General features: G+C 37.3%; 1 protein-coding gene across 1 annotated transcript in view; it reads right to left on the bottom strand.

Annotated features, from left to right (window-relative positions):
- LOC139137842 (agrin-like) overlaps nucleotides 1-20,105 on the bottom strand; it is a 246,189-nt gene that overhangs the window by 133,622 nt on the left and 92,462 nt on the right. Inside the window, exons 4-8 of the mRNA XM_070706137.1 lie at nucleotides 19,789-20,013; nucleotides 18,140-18,361; nucleotides 17,555-17,761; nucleotides 15,337-15,564; nucleotides 12,796-13,005 (exon numbers count right to left, since the gene is read on the bottom strand). Of these exons, the coding sequence (XP_070562238.1) occupies nucleotides 12,796-13,005; nucleotides 15,337-15,564; nucleotides 17,555-17,761; nucleotides 18,140-18,361; nucleotides 19,789-20,013 (1,092 nt within the window). The remainder of the gene's footprint in view (nucleotides 1-12,795; nucleotides 13,006-15,336; nucleotides 15,565-17,554; nucleotides 17,762-18,139; nucleotides 18,362-19,788; nucleotides 20,014-20,105) is intronic.

Raw genomic sequence — 20,105 nt, 5'->3', positions numbered from 1 at the left:
ACATACATTCTGACTTATTTGGGTTAAAAACTATATCATGTTCAAAGCCGTATGTTTCACAGATTAGCATTAAATTACGCAAACCACTTAGAGAAGGACACATCAACGCAATGTCATCTGCATACATTAGGTGATTGATGATAAGTCCACCAATGATACAGCCTTTTCTACAATTTTCTAAACGAGCACTAAGCTCATTCATGTATACGTTAAACAGGTATGGAGACAGAATACTACCTTGACGGACGCCGTTTCACTGAAAAAAAAACGAAGAAAAACAATCTCCCCACTTAACACAAAATAACTGTGTGCGGTACCAGACCATTATGATACGAATTAAGTTACCACGGCATATTTCTATCTATGAGTTTTTTAAATAAAATCCAATGATTGACACGATCAAATGCTTTGGTTGCGTCTAGAAAACATACAAATACTGGACTGTTGAGATGACTGTAGTAGGAAATTATTTCTTTCATGGCATAAATACAAAAATCAGTAGAATGTTTCTGTTTAAAACCAAACTGAAAATCTGTAGTATTCAGACTGTCCTTACAACGCTTTAAAATAATTAACTCCAAGATCTTAGAAGTCACTGTTGCAATGGCAATTGGTCTATAGTTATCTTTGCTGGACATATCACGAGTTTTGTCTTTGACTAGGGGAACAAGATAGTTCTCATTGGACTTTCAGGAAGAAAGCCATGATTTAACATTCGAACGAACCTTCTTCCAAAAGTGTTATGATCATGAGATTGTAGTGAGTCAGCCAGACCGTCAGCCCTCGCTTCTTGTTCACGGCGTCGACATGTACGTAGTGCTTGCTTAAATCGGGCACGCGCTGTGCTCATTGTCATGTAGATAGGGCCATTGCGTGGTTTACCCAAAGTAACCCATAATTTGAAAGCATTTCTTGCGTCATTATGGAATTCCTTTACATAAGCGTTCCACCCTGGAATCACGTGGTCAGTACTACAATTCTTATTCACAAAGCATTCCTGAGATGCACATTTCAGAGAATGTATAACATCATTGTAAAATTTCTCAATTTGGCACTTGTGATCTTCCAATTCACAAAACTTGTTGTCACACCCGAAGAACTTCAAGGGGTACATTGATACCTTCTAGGAGTCTGGCAGACATAACGTTATATAATCTGATGGAATGATCCTTCACTTTGGACCAATTTACATTATGACTTTCGTTTACACTCTTCGTACTGGAAATGTCTAATGATGGCAAGTCACAATGGAAAGAGCGATCGACATTGGCAGATGATCAGAGGCTACAAAGTCATTTAGAACTTTAACAGACTGGATTGCGTCATGAGCAGACTTCGACGAGAGACAATGATCGAGCCATGAAGTTGTTCTATGAGCATCACTGACGTATGTAAAGGTATCATGACCACTTAGAAATTCAATGTCCGAGAGAATATAGCCGTACTCTCTACAGAATGAGACCAGCTCCCTGCCGAAAGATTTCTGCGGATCAGCATTCCAATCGCCAGCGATAATAAAACTGCTTAAGTTGTGGTCCTTTATAATAGCTTGGATTTTTGTTAAATATTGCACATACTCATGATAATTATGATCAGAGTCCGTTGGTAAATACACTGAAAGAATGTTAAAAAGTTTATCACCACATTGCAGTTCAAGACCAGTTATGCGATCATCATTGAAATACTTCATTTTCACATGAGCAGAATTGAACAAAGATTTCCTCCACAGGACGGCGACGCCCCCGTAAGGTCTGCCTATCCTGAGACCAAGATCTTCATTCACAGCAGACGTACCGGATGCACAAAAGTCGGAGTGTAAACGGGACAACATCGGTAGTTCTGACTTAGTTAGCCAGTGCTCTTGCAATAGAATGATATCATGGCAGTCACATAGTAGTTTTATCTCCTCAATGGCAGATTTAATGCTGCGACAGTTGTATGTAGCTATACGGAGAGTCATTAATTTGTTTTTGCTGGATAGAAACGTCTCACCAAAACCCCAACAGGCCAAATCGACGGTTTTATCAGGTTTTCATATTGAGTACTATCCACGGTCATCAAAAATGAAGCATATGTATCATACTTTGGCTTCAATGTTTCACACTTCACTACAACATTTATTTTCTCTTTGATGTATTGTTCAACATTTGACGCCGTTGTATTCGGAGACAGTCTACTTACAAACAACTTTGCTGGAGGCTTTGAGTTCACAGCTTTCAGAGATCCACCACTATCATCACCACTGGAGCAAGTGCCAATACACAATTGCGATCGTTTTGGCTTCCGTTTTCGATAGGTTACAGTAGTGAATGCTTCGTCGTTATTTGAAACTGATGTAAGTGGTTGTCGAAACTTGATTCCTTGACTTATTCCTACTGCTGATATAACATCTTTGTCTTTGACCACGGCACTGGCATATGTCGCTCTTCTGGCGGATCTAATGGCGGATCTGTTTGCATATGAAAGAGCAGATACCGAATCTTCCGTGGCCGGTCCGGAGTCACGGCTGTCAATGGATGGATCGATAACTGATTGAGATGCATATACATTTGAGACACATGCGCTTCCAGCTGCAGTATCTTCATTCCGATGAACACCAGGGACAAAACCATCGGTATCGATTCCACCTGCTAAACTATCACCTGATTTTGAGCATGACCGCGAATAAATCATTTTCAATTCATTTACTTCTGATCGCAATTTATCTAGTTGGATTTTCGATTGTTGATCATTAGTAAGAGAAATAGCATCTTTCATAGTCGATACCTCTCTTCGGAGAGATCGCAATTCCTGTAACATCGATGAGACATCAATATGAGACATGTCAACTGGTGGTAACTTTGCCAGATCCCTAGCTACGAAGCATGGTATCATATCAGGGTCAGTTTGATGTATCAAAACAAGGATATCATGGATATTGTTGGACTTCTTGTTTTGACCCTTCCTCTGTATATAACGACCGTTCGTATCAGAACATATCAAATCAAATATGAAGCGCTTTGACTTTTCGATATCCTGGTCATCAAAGTGCTCAACACAGAGTTTAACGATGACCTCACTGGGCAACACGTCGACTTTGTTGGTAATAAAGCACAGCAGCTCGTTGATAATTACACCATTCGTAGATACATTATTTTCAGGACAGGTAGACACATCGACTGAACGGGTAGGCAGGTCTTGGTTCGCGTCATGTACAGGAAATCGCAGTCTCTTACAAGGAGAGCAGAGGTCTAGATCACCTTGGCATAACTTTACCGATTTCGAGACAAGTTTGCAGTCAGAGCAAGTTAGCATGGCGATCAGCTATGCGTAATTACGCAACAGTTGTTGTACACACCTGGTGGAAAGAGTTGTGGGCAACGTAATGCCTCTCCAAAAACCAGCTCACAAGGACGTATTTTTCGTAAATTTTCGGACTTCGGTGTCGTTTTTACCCATACAAATAGTGGAAATACGTTACCCAGAGCTTCATATATTTGACACGTCGACAGTCAGTCAAGTTGAGAAAGAAAAAAGGCCAATTTTTCAGACGAAAAGACAGAGCCGAATAGCATCCGTTCGCACCTCACGAGTAAGTTAATTATATTCTGGCTAATTGAGACCAAATTGAGGCTAATTGAGGCTAATTGAGACCAAAATTGATTAGCCATAACCAGCCATCCAAATTTACATGTATTCAACATTTTTGATTTTGGACAACTGACAGTTGAATATTTAGTGACAGTCACTTTCACAAAAAATACACTCAGGCGGGTCCTATCAGCTGCCTCAGTATTGTAGCAAAAAATGGCAAAACAAGTTAAAAACCATTTTTTACGGAACAAATAGCACTGCTTTCTTTACTACTTGTAACATTAACAACAAACTTGATTTCCTGAGTGCTTCACACTTATGTGACTTCTGTATCACAATTAAATCATTTACAGGGTAGCTTCAAAATATTCTCTGCCTCAGTCATCAAGTGCTTTCAGTTCTCTAATCACAGAGTCTAATTTCTGTACCGATTGTTCACTTTGAGAAAGTGTACTGGTAATTACATTTTGTACACTAGGTGTAAACAGTCTCCTGTCTCTATTGGTAGTCCAAACATTTATTTTCAAAATAAAACTGCTCTATGCTATTCTCAACAGTGTATCAACGTTTTCTATCTTACGATATTTCTCAAAGATGTTTTTATCAAATTGAACTGACTCATATCAGCGGCTGCTTGCGGTGCATTCATGGCAAGTCATGTCCTGATGTTTTCTCAGGTTTCTTGAAATTGTCCCTCTTTGGAATGTCTGATCGCCTACCGGATGTAAATATTGTCCTGTCTGGCCGCCTGACACTTCGTATGTGGTACAGAAAAACACTAACCATTGAAATTCAACAAACCATTCCTATGCAGTTTCCTCGATTTTTTCATAACTTGTTTTACCCTGCAACTCGAGCTGCAGTCACGGTGCAATTTTCTTTTCCGCTGACTTGGAAGTTGTGCTGTGCTCAGACATGCCAGGCGCAGCAGTGTTGCCTCTGAGGTCGCCATCATGTCCTTCTCGTTTTTGTCACACTGGTTTCATTCTGTTCACCACCCTAGCGACCATCCGCTGCTGCTATCTGCTAAGCTTTTGAAAATACCTCGGAATCAAATAGTGTTTTCTGACTGCGTAGGGCCATTGTTTACAAAGCACTAGATGCACTTGTCATCATGAAAAATCGAGGTCACCGCATGCAGCCATCTGAAAGCATGGCAAATTACTCCCTAAGTTACTGATTACAGTATATGTCTGAGACTGCGCACTGCTGATGTGCAGCTTGAATAAGCTCTTTCTCTGATTGGTCCATTTCCACTATTCACAGCCACTTAGGGAGTCTATTTGTATTGTTTTCATTATATTGGTAAGATTCAGCTACCCAATTGGGTAAGATCTTATTCAGTGCTGCACATTAGCCCACTGCGCACTAAAGCAAGGAAAGAATGGCTACCCAGGAATGTTGAGAAATCTCTCTGCCTGTCTGCTGCACTCTCGATCAGGGAATCCCCCTCCCCCCCTCTGCCTCTTAATCAGAAAGAATGACTATGCCAACTTTCCACACACTGCTGACAATTTTGTTCAAGCAGTAGGGGGTGTCTATCCGACTTTCAGTTATTTTAATAATTTTAAGCTTTAAATAGATATGAACTGAAAAAGCTCACGTGTTTCATTATATATTGCAGTTATGTGTAAATTTTAACCTTTGCCACATGTTTGCAACTTCATTGAAAGTATTATGATCAACATAATGAACGATAATCACCGCCGATTTGGTCATGAAGTATACAAATATGTAATTAGCTGAAATAAAAATATTAAAGTTCTTTTACTGCTGTCATTGTATCACCACTTTATAGAGCAAGTGTAATTACCGTTGGCCAAGTCCTTCAAGCCATATATGCCAAGCTGTGAAAGCTCATTAGACAGACAAATTATAAATTAGCTGACATCAAAATGTGAAATGACTTTTGATATTGTTTTAGCCTGGTGTAATCATCAATGTACATAGCATGTTTTGCCAACTTTGATCAAGTAAATCCCAATATATATCCCTAATAAGCAAAGTTCATTAACCCTTTGCACCCAGACCCTCTGGAACTCTATGATGTCATCGGACATTTATGTCCGAGCCGGGTTCAAAGGCTTAAATATGTAAATTAGGAATTGGCTTTAGTAAAAATGCTTAATTATTGTCAATAATGTTGTATCATGGTATCTGCAATATGTGTAGCAAGTTTTGTCAACTTTGGTCAAGTTGATTCAGATATATATCTCTAATTAGGAAAGTTCATTAAATATTCAAATTAGGAATTGGCTGGAGAGAAAATGCTTAATGTCTTTCAATAATATTGTATTATAGTGTCTTTAATGTACATAGCAAGTTTCATCACTTTTGATCAAGTCAGTTCAGATAAATATTCCTAATTATGAAAATTCATTTAATATGCAAATTAGGAATTGGCTGAAGTAAAAATGTCTTTTGATTTTCAATAATGTTGTATATCACAGTATCTTTGATGTATATAGCAAGTTTCAACAACTAGAATCAAGTTAAATCAGATATATATCCCTAATTGGGAAAGTTTATTAAATACGCAAATTGGGAATTGGCTGAAGTAAAAATGTTTAATGACTGTCAAAAATGTTGTATCATAGTAGCTTCAGTACATGTAGCAAGTTTCATCAACTTTGGTCCAGTCAATTCAAATATATATCCCTAATTAGCAAAGTTCATTAAATATGCAAATTAGGAATTGGCTGCAGTTAAAACGCTTAATGACTTTCAATAATGTTAAATCAAAGTATCTTTAATATACGTACCAAGTTTGGTCGATTTTGATCGAGTCAAATCAGACATATATCCCTAATTAGGAAAGTTCATTAAATATGCAAATTAGCAACTATCTTTCATGTAACCCCTTTATGGTTACCACTGCTGATATATCTTGGTGTGATCAACATTTGTAGCAAATCTCATCAAATTTTGTGTAGTCGTTTTTAATATATATCCGGTTTTTTTTCTAAAATCATTAATTATGCAAATGAGAAAAAAGTATGCAAGCCACACCCACCAAAAACTAATCAGTTCTTGCCATTTGCTAACTGAATCTATGTACCAGATTCGATTCTGATCTGATATGCCGTTTTTGAGATATCGGACCAACAGACAGACAGTCAGACAGACAGATAGACAGACAGACATCGCTGCGACATATGCTCACGTGTGTAAACACGTGAGCAAAAAAGGCCATGAGCCCTAGAAGTCCCTCAGGCTAAACGGTCTAATCAGAAATTATGCATATGTTTCAGCAAGTACCATTCATTTTGTTGGCATTTTCTCCAACGCTTGTTTTCAATAACATGACAAATATGATCTGTGGCAGGATAACCGTTTATGTTTTGAACACTACAAATGAATATAGAAGCCAAGAAAATGGAGTCAGTTTGAAAATGTGAGAATGAAGGCTGTACTATATACATTTGTGTACATGTAAATTCTAAATCGCTTGAAGTATGGAACCGTACTGAAGCTATTGAAGTGCTAGGGACTGGGTGTTGTCGTCATTGTCAGGCCCAACACCATTACACTAAAATTAGCAGGAGAACACTCACTGGACAAGTATTATTGTAATAATGTTGTTGATCATGATGTTAGGAAATTTATCGGTCTCCTCAATTCTTTCGGATTGAAACAGAATGTCTGTTTTCCAACACATAGCAGAGGCCATACCCTGGATCTTGTTATCACTAGAGATTCCGATACATATATTTCCTGTGTATCTAACGACTGGCATCTACCTTCCGATCATTCATCTCTACACTTTGACATAATGGTGAACAAACCTCCGGCATCAATAGTCAAGCGTAATTCAAGGCCACTCAACACTGTGAATATTACGACACTTCAAGAGGAACTTTCAGTTTTATTTTTAGATTTACCATCGAATGATACTAGTGCCAGTTTCCTTGCGTCCAATTACGACACTCTCCTTAGATCTGTCATCAACAAACTTGCTCCCCAGGATACTAAAATTCGCTATGATAAGCATCGAGCCCCGTGGTATACAGTTCAACTAATGGAAGAAAGAAAACAACTTCGTCGATTGGAAAGACACTGGAAAACAACAGGACTTGTTATACATTGGGAAATTTTCAAAGCGACTCGTTGTGATTATGTAAAGTTGTTGAAAGAAGCGCATGCTGCATACCACCGTAATCGAATTGAGAGTGCTGATCAACGGTCCCTTTTTAATATCATTGACAGCATCATCGGGAGTAAGAACGCCACAACAGGAATTTTTCCGGACTCTGAACTTTCCAATTTACCAGATGCTTTTGCTAACTTTTTTCGTTCCAAAATTGAAAAACTACGTTCACATTTACCCGGTGTTAGTTCATTTGATTGCCAAAGTGTAAATCATTCATTCTCACTTTTCTCTCCAGTTACAATCGAGTCGGTGTCAAAGCTCATTAACACCATGCCAACAAAGACTTCTATGATGGATCCAATTCCTGCCACATTCTTAAAGCAGTGTTGTGACCAGGTGGCACCAGCTGTTTGTCAAATTGTAAACAAGTCTTTACTCTCTGGTGAATTTCCAGGTTCCTGTAAACATGCTATTGTTCGTCCATTACTCAAAAGGCAAATCTGGACCCAAATATTCTCAGTAATTATCGCCCTGTGTCAAATTTAACCTTTCTGTCAAAACTAATTGAGCGCGTCGTTTCCACTCAATTGAACGCATACCTACATAATAACAATTTGTTCGCCAAGTGTCAGTCTGCCTATAGGGCGGGTTACAGCACAGAAACTGCCCTCATTAGAGTGCAGAATGACATACTTCGCTCTTTAGATAAACGTAAAGATGTAATTTTGATTTACTCGACCTTTCTTCTGCTTTCGATACGATTGACCATGCCATTCTGTTACACAGGCTGCGTCATCGGTTTGGCATCACAGGTGTTGTTTTTGACTGGTTCAATTCTTACATTACGGGGCGTACACAGTCTGTTTGCGTCAAGTCAATCCTGTCGGAAGAACAGTCGTTGTTTTGTGGTGTTCCTCAGGGTTCTGTCCTTGGACCAATTCTCTTTAGTCTCTATGTGGCACCCCTGGAGGACATTATTAGCAAATATGATTTAGATTACATGATGTATGCTGACGACACCCAATCCTATATTACATGCGACGGTAACCAGGTTCCCATTGCCACGATCGAGTCGTGTTTAGACGAGATTCGGGGATGGATGAGGGTCAATATGCTTGCACTCAATGACGGTAAGACAGAGGTTGTACATTTTTCCTCAAATTTGGGATTGAGGGAACTGTCCCTCGTTGTAATTTTCGGATTGGTGATGTCAGTGTATATCCATCTGAATCAGTTCGCAATCTAGGTGTTACAATGGACTCTGCCTGCACCATGTCAGACCATGTTACAAATATTTGTAGATCAGCATCACATGCGATTTGGAGGTTAGGAAAGATTCGTGATCTTCTCGACCAACGTACCACGGAGAAACTTGTTCATGCCTTTATTACATCACGTTTGGATTACTGCACAGTCTTCTTTTTGGTCTTCCGAATTTTGAAATACGTAAACTCCAGGCTATTCAAAATTCAGCCGCCCGGCTTGTTAGCAGAAAGAAGAAAAGGGACCACATAACACCAGTACTACAAATTTACATTGGCTTCCAGTCCAGAAACGAATTGATTTTAAAATTCTTTGTTTCACTTACAAAATTCTAACAGGCCAAGCCCCCGACTATCTAGAAGAAATGCTAACAGTACGTCATACTGGTCGTACACTTAGGTCCCAGTCTAGTGGTGCGATCATTTTGCATCAGCCTGTTTGCAACACGGCTTTTTATGGCAATAGAGCCTTTTCTGTATGTGCTCCCCATTTGTGGAATGCTTTACCATTTGAGATAAGGCTTGCTAATTCTTTTAACAATTTTAGAAGTCAGTTAAAAACTTATCTTTTTAGATCATTTTATTCCTAGACGACTTTTTAAAATTTTACCTCTTTGCATTTTATTGGTGTTTTCTCGTAATTTTTATTTATAATTTACCTCAGCTCTTTTTTAGTGTTGTGTAAAGCGCATTGAGATTTTTAAAATGTAATGCGCTCTATAAGAAATAAATATTAGTATTATTGTAATAATGTATCACATTGTTGCACCAAAATCAATACATTCCATTTTTAGATCTGCAATGTCACAGTTCTAGTATATAAGTAGTTTCTGAGTTAAGATTTTTCAGTGTTCTCCCTGAATATAGTCACAGGGGCTTGGTGCCCTCTTGTAAATTCTGAGCACTCCCTTGCCACAAATGAAAACAATTTTTTCCAGTAAAACAATAAAATTTACAAAAATACCGCAATTATACGGTGTCGCTCAAATTTGATCAGAATTGGTACATACCAGTATGGGTACCCAAGATCAACAATAAATGTTGTTTATCTGTTCAGTGCAGGAAAATTCTACGTTGATGTTATGACAATGATTTCTGCACAGTACAACCAGAAAAACAACAAGAAATATTTAAACCAGAAAAACAAGAATGACAAAAGTAATTAAGGTCCGAAACTTTAGGTACTGAAGGTCAACTTTAGCAACATGATATGCATAGCAGAAAGGCAGCTAGCCCCCCTTAGTTTGACCATAGACGGGCTTCCTCCCCTCTACTGACGGTCTTCCTCCCCTCTACTGTCTATGGTTTGAGCAGGTCTGTTAATATGTAACAGTTCATAAACAATGACAGGAAATGACTCAAGTCAGTGGAGTAAGATTGTTTCAAGCCTGTTTCAGAATTTCGCTTTTTCTTACCTCATTTGCACATTTTTGACACTGATGTGTTCATTTGAACAAATTCACATCTCAACCCCTACATCTACCTGTACACCAAATACTAAGACACTAGCTTTGGCGGTATGGGAGCCTTTGTGTGTGACGGACATACATCCGCACATACCCACAAATATACAGACACTTAGACTCATCATATATAAGCTCTTTTTGGTATTTATATATCAAACCAAATATGAGCTACAAAACAAGCCAGCTAGCGGCCGATATAGCTCCGCTGTGTTTATCTAGAGAATAACTATTTTTGACACATGTTGATGAAGAAGGTGGAAATCTTTGATAGCTCAATGCAGTGGCCAGAAAAAAGTGGCTAAAATAGCTGCAAATATAAACAATTGAAGATTTCATCATACTTTGAATATATCACATCGGATCATCCCTAAGAACATGTCAACCAAAGCTATCTGAAGAGTAGTTTTTTGAGAATAAAATTTTCTGACCAAAAAATGGCAACAATTGCCCCCAAAAATAAAAATTGCAGATTTCTTCATAATTTCAACAAATATCATTTAGTTCATCTGTAGAAACCTGTATACCAAATTTCAAAGCTATCAGATGAGTAGTTTTGGAAATACACATTTTTTGACCAAAAATGGCAAAAATTGCCCCAAAAATACAAAATTCAGATTTCATCAGAAATTCAATATATATTATTTGGCTCATCTGTAGAAACTTGCATACCAAATTTCAAAACTATCAGACCAGTACTTTTTGAGAAATACATTTTTGACCGAAAATGGCAAAAATTGCCTTAAAAATGCAAATTTGCATATTTCTGCACAATTTGAACAAATCTGAAACAGATCATCCCTAGGGACATATGTACCAAATATCAAAGCTATCTGACGGGTAATTTTGCAGAAAATGATTTTTAAAGATTTTTTTACCAAAAATGACAAAAATTGCCCTAAAAATACAAATATGCAAATTTCATCACGATTTGAACAAATCTGACTGAAGTCACCCTAAGTAAACTGCATATCAAATTTCAAAGCAATCGGACAAGCGGTTTCAGATAAGAAGATTTTTTTACCAAAAACACCAAAAAAGCCCCAAAAATACAAATATGCAAATTTCACCACGATTTGAACAAACATAAGTGAGGTCACCCTAAGTGAACTGCATATAAAATTTCAAAGTAATTGGACTTGTGGTTTCAGAGGAAGACGACGGACAACGACGACGACAGACGACAATGGAAAATCAACCTATTTGATAAGCTCTGGTCGCTGACAGCGGAACTAATAAAACGTGTAGTGATTTACAGGCAGTATGCAAGCATGTGAGCTAATCATGCAGGCTTCAAATTTAATTCTCATCCATCTTGCAAATCTTGCGAGTTTGTGATGTCATCCGAGATGTGAAAGTCGTTGACAGCAGCTATAATTGCATGACACAGACGATAACATTAGCTAATCTACTTAGCTGAGTAAACATGCAAAGGAAGAGGGAGGGTAACCCAGGACAGCAGAGTATACTGATGTTTTTCAAGAATGGCAGTATATTGCTGGTATATTCTCTCCCAAAGCTGCAAGGCCCAGGCATGTATCAGGCTATCGCTATTTTTGGTTTTCAAAAGATTTAGTCTTCATTAAGATCAGTGATTATAGCTAGGACGACTTTAAGATTGTCGGATATTGTCTATTACTGCAGGTTTTTGTAGCTCACCTCCTGCTGGTGCAGTCGTATTGTGGTGCTTCACACCATTTCTAAGCCCTCTTATAAAATATTTTTGGGGACGACAGTTTTTGATCAATATTTACAATCATTTTGCTTATTAGCATATTAATAATGTGCTCAAACAAACTTACATCGTCTACAACAAGTAGGACTATTTTTCACAAAATTTCAAAGGACAATGTTAGGTATTTTTTATTATTTCTGCATTTATTTAGCTTGTTTGCATATTTTCAGCGCTATCACATTGAGATGTTGGTGATTCCATCCTGAACCCAAAGTACAAGTACACAATTACACAAGTACAAATTTCAAGCTATTGTTTCCGAGAAAACAGAGTGTACATACATGCACGCATACATAAAACAGACACAGACACAGAAAAACACACACATGATGGATACTGAATACCAACTACCCCGTAGCTTCTTGGCGAGAAATTGATCACTGGAACTGATAACATTTAGAGTGCAAGGCCAACCTTTACTGTTCAGAAAGTATGACTATTCGTCGTTTAATTTTTCACAGTGAATCAAAAGGTCTGGCTAATGGAAGTCGTGAGTTGGCTTCCAATCTTGGATATGTATCAGTTAAAGTGCTGGTATATTTAGAACTCTTCAGAAAACTGACAAAGCTTACACCTTGTTTTCAGTAAACCTACTGCATAGACATACGCTATTGTTGGAAAAGTCTGACGGGAGAATGTGCAATCTATTGAGGCAGAATTGAAACATCTTACCACATGGTCCTTGTGCTACCACTGTGATCATCATCTGTTTTTGGCAAGATTTTACTTGCAATTCACATTCATTGTCGTAAGTTGTACCATCAGATCCACATACAGGTGAATCAACCTGAACACAGAGTTCTGGACAAATACACTTGGCACCATCAAGTCCAACTGGATCACAAATTGCACCATATTTGCAAGTCATCTCCTCACAGCTACCTGTATAGCAATAGTCGCACATTATCAACATTTACTGAATCTTATTCCTACTTTATCTGCAATGGTGATTTCAAGGAATAAATTCTTTACACTGATTTACTACTTTCACCATAAGAGCACTCAAGGTTAAATGAACAACTATTTTCAAAGCAGAGGAAATGAAAAATTTAGCAATTTTAGAAGCAGATAAAATTTAGCACACAAGAAAGGTCAGATTTAAACCCTTACAGTGCAAAATGAGGGTAAATTCATGTATGACCTCATACGATGGAATTATGTACTGCATTGTACCAGAATGCCTGATTTCATCTTCCTTACTGGTAATGAATAACACCTGGCAATTCTGATTCTCTTGACAGATGCTTAATTATAATACCCCTGTATGCTGAATGAGTGTGGCTGTGTCAATGACAAGTGATTCCCCATGTAGCACCCATATCTGTTCCACCTGCAGCAAAGGGGGATACAGCTACTACACAGGGAATCATTAGTCAATGATGCAGCAATACTCATATTTGATGCAGCAACACTCGCTCAAAATACAGGGGGATTATGTGTTATAATAATAACATGCGTAGACCCAGTTTTCTGTGAATAACCTTTCAAGTATGATATTTCACACTAACGCCGGGAATGAACAATAGGAATTATCTGAAAAGAATTCATGTGCTTGTGTTGTATGTAGTTATGGCTAGGTCATGAGCTCAGCTGTTCATGGCCTTGTCGAGATTAACTTGGAGCAAGTCCACACTGCTCTTATTTAATATCATCTCTCGTTTCAGTTTTTCTGAACCAATCAATCAGAATTATGAATGACCACGGATTTTAAATGCAAGGTATGAGAGAATTTCATTCATCAAAATAACAGATGACTGGATGTGCAAGAGTGGGCACCACGACAGTATTACGCTTTAGTTTTATGTTGTCAGCATGAACGGGTTGTATTTTGTAAACATTCAAACATCATTCAAAGAACTCTGCTTTGCAAACTTTGCCTGAAATTTACAAATTATCAAAATTAAATTTCAAGAATTTATCGATCGTATGTTTACTATTTTGCGAATTCTTCTGGTACATCTCATGTCCTGGTATATCTCATGCTGGTATGCTGGCATTTTATGTCCTGAGAAAATCATCGCTACTGTCAGAAATGACGAACACTCATCACTTCTTTGGCTCAAACGGTTGACTGCTACAAATACCCTGGCAGCATAGATCATGATGATGAACTTGCAATCTGTCAATGTTGCTAAAGAAAACATCCCTGCTGCTGCAGCGATCACAATACTCTCTCTAGGGTCATTGTCTATGCCTATCATATTATGGACATTTGCAGAAGCTCTTTTGATGATTAGGTAGACAAAACAAAATGCCAGCATACCAGCAATGGAGCAGCATCACGTAAATATAAGTGTTGAAGACATTGAAAGATTAATCACAGATCAAAATCCAAAACAAACAAATTCATAAAAATTCAAGTATTGACCATGTTTTGAATCAACACCCCATATTTCCTTATGCTACATAACCACATAACCACCTACTTTTCCTTTTTGGGAATTTGAAATAATTCTAAACAGCTGATTTTGTCTGCTTGTGGTGAAAGTAGTCTGGTTCCCATATCCACCACATGTGGAATATGGATTCATCCTAGTTGTATACCAATGGTGTCACATAATATATGACAGTGATAACTGAGTCAATGCATGTGATACAGACAAATAAACAATATCACTTCATTTCATTCATTTTAAATTTTAAAGATCACATACATTCTTCACATTCCTACCTGTTCACATTTATATCAAATTTACCATTATCATAAATATTCTGTATCTCTCAAGCATTACTTGAAGTGATTATTTGAACAAAACAAACCAAAAACATGTGACTGAAAAGAACACTGATTTCTTATTGTCATATCCACATGAAGTAAATTACCAATACATGGTATTAACAAGAGAGTCAGTCCAACTACAACTATGAAGCCTTCGACAGAAAATGGGAGTGCACAATCATAGCATAAATTCGGTAGAAGAAAACAAGTGTGCTCGACCAGTGTTTCCGTCTTCAAGGAAGATTACTTTATTTAAACCAATGTTTCGGCAGTACACAGACTACCTTCAGTAGGAAGTCTACAGACTACCTTCAGAAGGTAGTCTGTGTACTGCTGAAACATTGGTTTAAATAAAGTAATCTTCCTTGAAGACGGAAACACTGGTCGAGCACACTTGTTTTCTTCCACTGATTTTTTACCAATATATCCAAACAATTGAGCATAAAAGGCACACTTGTAAGTCTTCACAATCTAGCCTGAACAAAAGTACTCACTACAAGGCTCTTCAGCAGTTACCATGATTTCCTTCTGTTGTTGACAAGATGCAAGCTGGAGCTGGCAAGTATTACTGTAGGTGATACCATCAGAACCACACACTGGGGCATCTTCATCAATACATCCTAAATCACAATCACACCTGGCTTCTCCGTTGCGGTTGAGAACACATGTAGCACCAAAGTCACACTGTAAGTCATCGCACTGTAACTTGTCATCAGAGGTCTCTGTATTACAATGAAATTCAATAAATACAGTTCAAAATCTTGCTTTTGACTTTATGAAGCCATCAACACGTACCTCAACAGTACTCTATGTCTAGTAACCAGCATCTGATAATCAATAGTTGAAAGTAGACTGCTATCTGTCTTAGGTTTTTAAAAATTGTTGACTTGACAATAATAACTTGCACAGCAGGTCGCAAAAGGACGTGCAAATTTCAAAAGATCAAATTTAGTTCATCAATAGAAACCTGTATACCAAATTTCAAAGCTGTTAGACCAGTATTTTTTGAGGAACAGAAAAGTTGCCCCAAAAAATTCAAAATTGGAGATTTCATCATTATTTTCATAAATATCATTTAGTTCATCTATAGAAACCTGTATACCAAATTTCAAAGCTATCAGATAAGTAGTTTTGGAAATACACATTTTTGACAAAAAATGGCAAAAATTGCCCCAAAATACAAAATTACAGGTTTCATCAGAAATTCAATATATATTACTTAGCTCATCTGTAGAAACCTGTATACCAAATTTCAAAGCTATCAGACCAGTACTTTTTGAGAAACACATTTTTTGACCAAAAATGGCAAAAATTGCACCAAAATTACGAAATTGCAGATTTCATCATAATTTCAATAAATATCATTAATTAAGGTGATCTCTAGGAACCTGTATGCAAAATTGCAAATCTATCAGATGAGAAGCTTTGGAAATACACATTTTTTGACCAAAAATGGAAAAAATTGCCCCAAAAATACAAAATTGCAGATTTCATCATAATTTCAATAAATATCATTTAGTCCATCTGTATACCAAATTTCAAAGCTATCAGATCAGTAATTTTGGAAATACACATTTTTTGACCAAAAATGGCAAAAATTGCCCCAAAAATACAATATTACAGATTTCATCAGAAATTCAATATATTACTTAATATGTATATTACTTAGTTGATCTATAGAAACCTGTATACCAAATTACAAAACTATCAGACCAGTACTTTTTGAGAAAAAAACTTTTTGACCAAAAATGGCAAAAATTGCCTTTAAAATTGCAAATCTCTGCACAATTTGAACAAATCTGAAATAGATCATCCCTAGGGACATATGAACCAAATATCAAAACTATCTGACTGGTAGTTTTTTGAAGAAGATTTTTAAAGATTATTTTACCGAAAACACAAAAAAATGCCCCGAAAATACAAATATGCAAAATTCACCACGATTTGAACAAACTTAAGTGAGGTCACCCCAAGTGAACTGCATATAAAATTTCAAAGCAATTGGACTTGCGGTTTCAGAGGAGAAGGCAATTGTTGACGGACGACGACGGAAAATCAACCTATTTGATAAGCTCCGCGTTGCTGACAGCGGAGCTAATAAAGTTCTTGAGGGCATAGTCACCACAACTGCCATCCCATAATGTTTGTGGGTGCATCCTCGTACATTATGGCCAAGCTTCAAGTTTTTACTGTGATCAAGATGTGAAACCAACAAAGTTATAAAGTTACTAAAATAACTTCGGAATTTGAAAATAAATTAAGACGCCAGTGTATTTTCATTTCTAATGAAATAGAGAGTAGCCATCATGACTTGTGTCAAGGGTCACTATCCTAGCCCAAAGTACACAGGATAGCCAGGCTCAGTGACCTGCTATTCGTATCATTACATTTCAAATCTTACTCCATACCAGCTTATGGGCTCAGCCCTAATGTGATATTACAATATATATATATACACAGATTACTTCAACTTCTAACCAGCAAACACATTTTTAATGTGTGATTTCACCAAATTGCAGTGGGAGCCTGCAGTGAAAGAAACCAAAAGCATTTTCTATTTGTGATCTGCTGTAATTACTGATCCTGCACTTAATTTTGTAAAAACTAAACAAACCAATAATAGCAGTCTGAAGAAATTTAGATCAGTTTCATTATTTGTAGTGATCTGGGAATAGTTACTCAACAAGTAAAATGAGAAGAATCTGAACTCACCACAGGGTCCATCTTTTTCCTTTGCGATAATTTGATTCTGATCACAGCCGGCCTTTTCCATTTCACATTCACTGTTATAAGAGACGCCATCACTACCACAGACAGGTTTATAGATGCGAGGACACACATCATGACATACACAAGATGCTCCTGAATCAGGATCTATATGACAGCTTCCGAACGGACAATCTACGACATCACATGGATCTGAAATTAATTCAAACAGTCAGAACTAGTTTCCGTCTTAAAAGTACAACATGTACTGAAAGTTTACACATCATTTATTTTTGTAAACTATTGATTTAAATGATGGTCATATTTGATCAAATCACAAATTACAAACTGACATGTATATATGACATAGGGTGTAATCCTTGGACACAGTTTGAAAGAAATTGCTCCAGGCATCTCTGGGAAATTTGCATGAACAGACGCATGGACGGCTGCACGGAGGTATGCAGGGACATAAAGACACAACCAAATCTAGAAGTTCCCTGGACCATGTCAGTAGGAAAGGAAAAACCCAAATGACATATTTTGTATTCAGTTCAGTTTTCAATCAAGTCAAAAACAATATAAACTTACTATTTGCACGGGTACAAGGCGACCTGCTGACAACTTGCAAGTCTATTCCTTTTACACAAGCCTCTCTCTGCATAAGACATTCACTGTCATAGGTTTGACCATCACTGGCACACACAGGCTGGTTATCACTACGGCATTTGTCACGGCAACGGCAATGTGCTGATCTGTCATCATCAATTTTGCATACAGAACCCTTCTTGCACTCAACTCCATCACAGGGATCTAAAATCACAGGCAGCAATAAATGACTGTATGACTATGGCTACATGATTCCTTCATTATAACAATATAATATGATTCAGTTACTCAAGATGACCTGGCACACAATTTGATGTATTCGTATTCGTAGTATCGATATATTAGTAGATGGTTGGTTGCTAAGGAGTGATGGAAATAGTATCTATCTATCTATCTAGAAAATTTGTATAGCGCCAAATATCCAACGTTAAACAATGCTCAGTGGCACTTAGACTTACAAAGAAAATGCTCTCTGGAAGATGTAAGTTTTTAAGCGTCTTTTGAAAATGATGACATTAGGAGAGGTTTTTATGTCAAGGGGTAAAGAGTTCCAAAGGACAGGAGCTGCTACAGAGAAGGAGCGGCGACCACAGGTAGTCAGATTCCATCTAGGTGTGTGCAGAAGGCATTTATCAGATGAACGAAGAACACGTGATGAGGCACAAGGTGTTATTAAATTCCTGAGATATTGTGGAGCTTGTCCATTTAGGGTTTTGTAAGTAATCAGCAAAAGTTTGTATACAATGCAATGATGTACTGGAAGTATAATAGTATCACTTATTAATATTATTCCACAGTGGTGCCATTCTACTTCATAGTAGGGACTGTACCAGACTTTCAGAGCAAACAATTTAAATATTAAAATGTCAACTCAGGTTTTCATAATTTGAAGGATGTTACAATTAAACGGAAAACGATGGTAGAAGTAAAACATAGGCTAGACGGCGTGAAACGGCAGATTTTATGTTTTAAAAAATAACTTCTGCCCTTTACAAAAGTTAAGTAACGCACAAAAATTGGGTCAAACTCAAACTAGCACTCTTTGAGCATACAAGACAATGATCAAGTGGCCTAGCAGAGTAATCATCACTAAAGAATCTGTGAATGCAATATGCATATACAGTAGTAGTTGTACCAGTCTGCTTGCTTCATGAATACACATGCTCTTAGATATCCCATATGCCAAAATTTTACCTTAGAAAGGAATTTATGCGAGGGGAAAACTTGACTGCACATTTAATTAAACAGACTGACTGCAGGAAAAAACTACATAGGAATACAAGGCTGCATGTATATCAATAGAACGATTATAATGAAAGATCATGTTGCAGTGAGGACAATGATCACTGAAAGGTGTTTTCATAAGAAATAAATTACCAAGCGATGCTATGACATACATAGGTACTGAAAGTTGGGGTGACATTATCGTCAGTTGACAATAAGCATGTCTGCAAGACTTTTGGAGTAAAGAAAGAAAAGGTACATAAACTATACAATCCAGACACTTGATATAGCTTCAATTGATGTTTTCGGCTGAAAAAAAACGACAAAAGTTTCTTAAAATAGAACAATTACTTAACTCAGTAACAGTGGTTTGTCATTTCTTCACGTAAATTTTAAATCCTTCTTACCACATGGCCCTTGATTTTGAATATGGATATCGGTCTTAGACTGGCATGCCATCTTTCGAAGTTCACACTCATTATCATAGTTGTTTCCATCACTTCCACAAACAAGAAAATTGTCAGCTTCACTACATTTCTCAGGACAAACACACACAGCCGTGTTTCCAGTTCCTGAAACTTCACACAGAGCACCATACTGGCATTCTTTAGTTGCACATGGATCATTCGTGCCTGCAATATAACGCATAACATAATTAAGAAATACAGAAATACGTACTAGTGTTTGTTATATATACCGTGAATTTCCATTGTTGCAGATTTTC

This window comes from Ptychodera flava, chromosome 7, assembly GCF_041260155.1.
Source record: "Ptychodera flava strain L36383 chromosome 7, AS_Pfla_20210202, whole genome shotgun sequence".
Classification (NCBI taxonomy): domain Eukaryota; kingdom Metazoa; phylum Hemichordata; class Enteropneusta; family Ptychoderidae; genus Ptychodera; species Ptychodera flava.
Note: the sequence above shows the minus strand (reverse complement) of the source record. Positions and strands in the feature narration are given on the sequence as shown.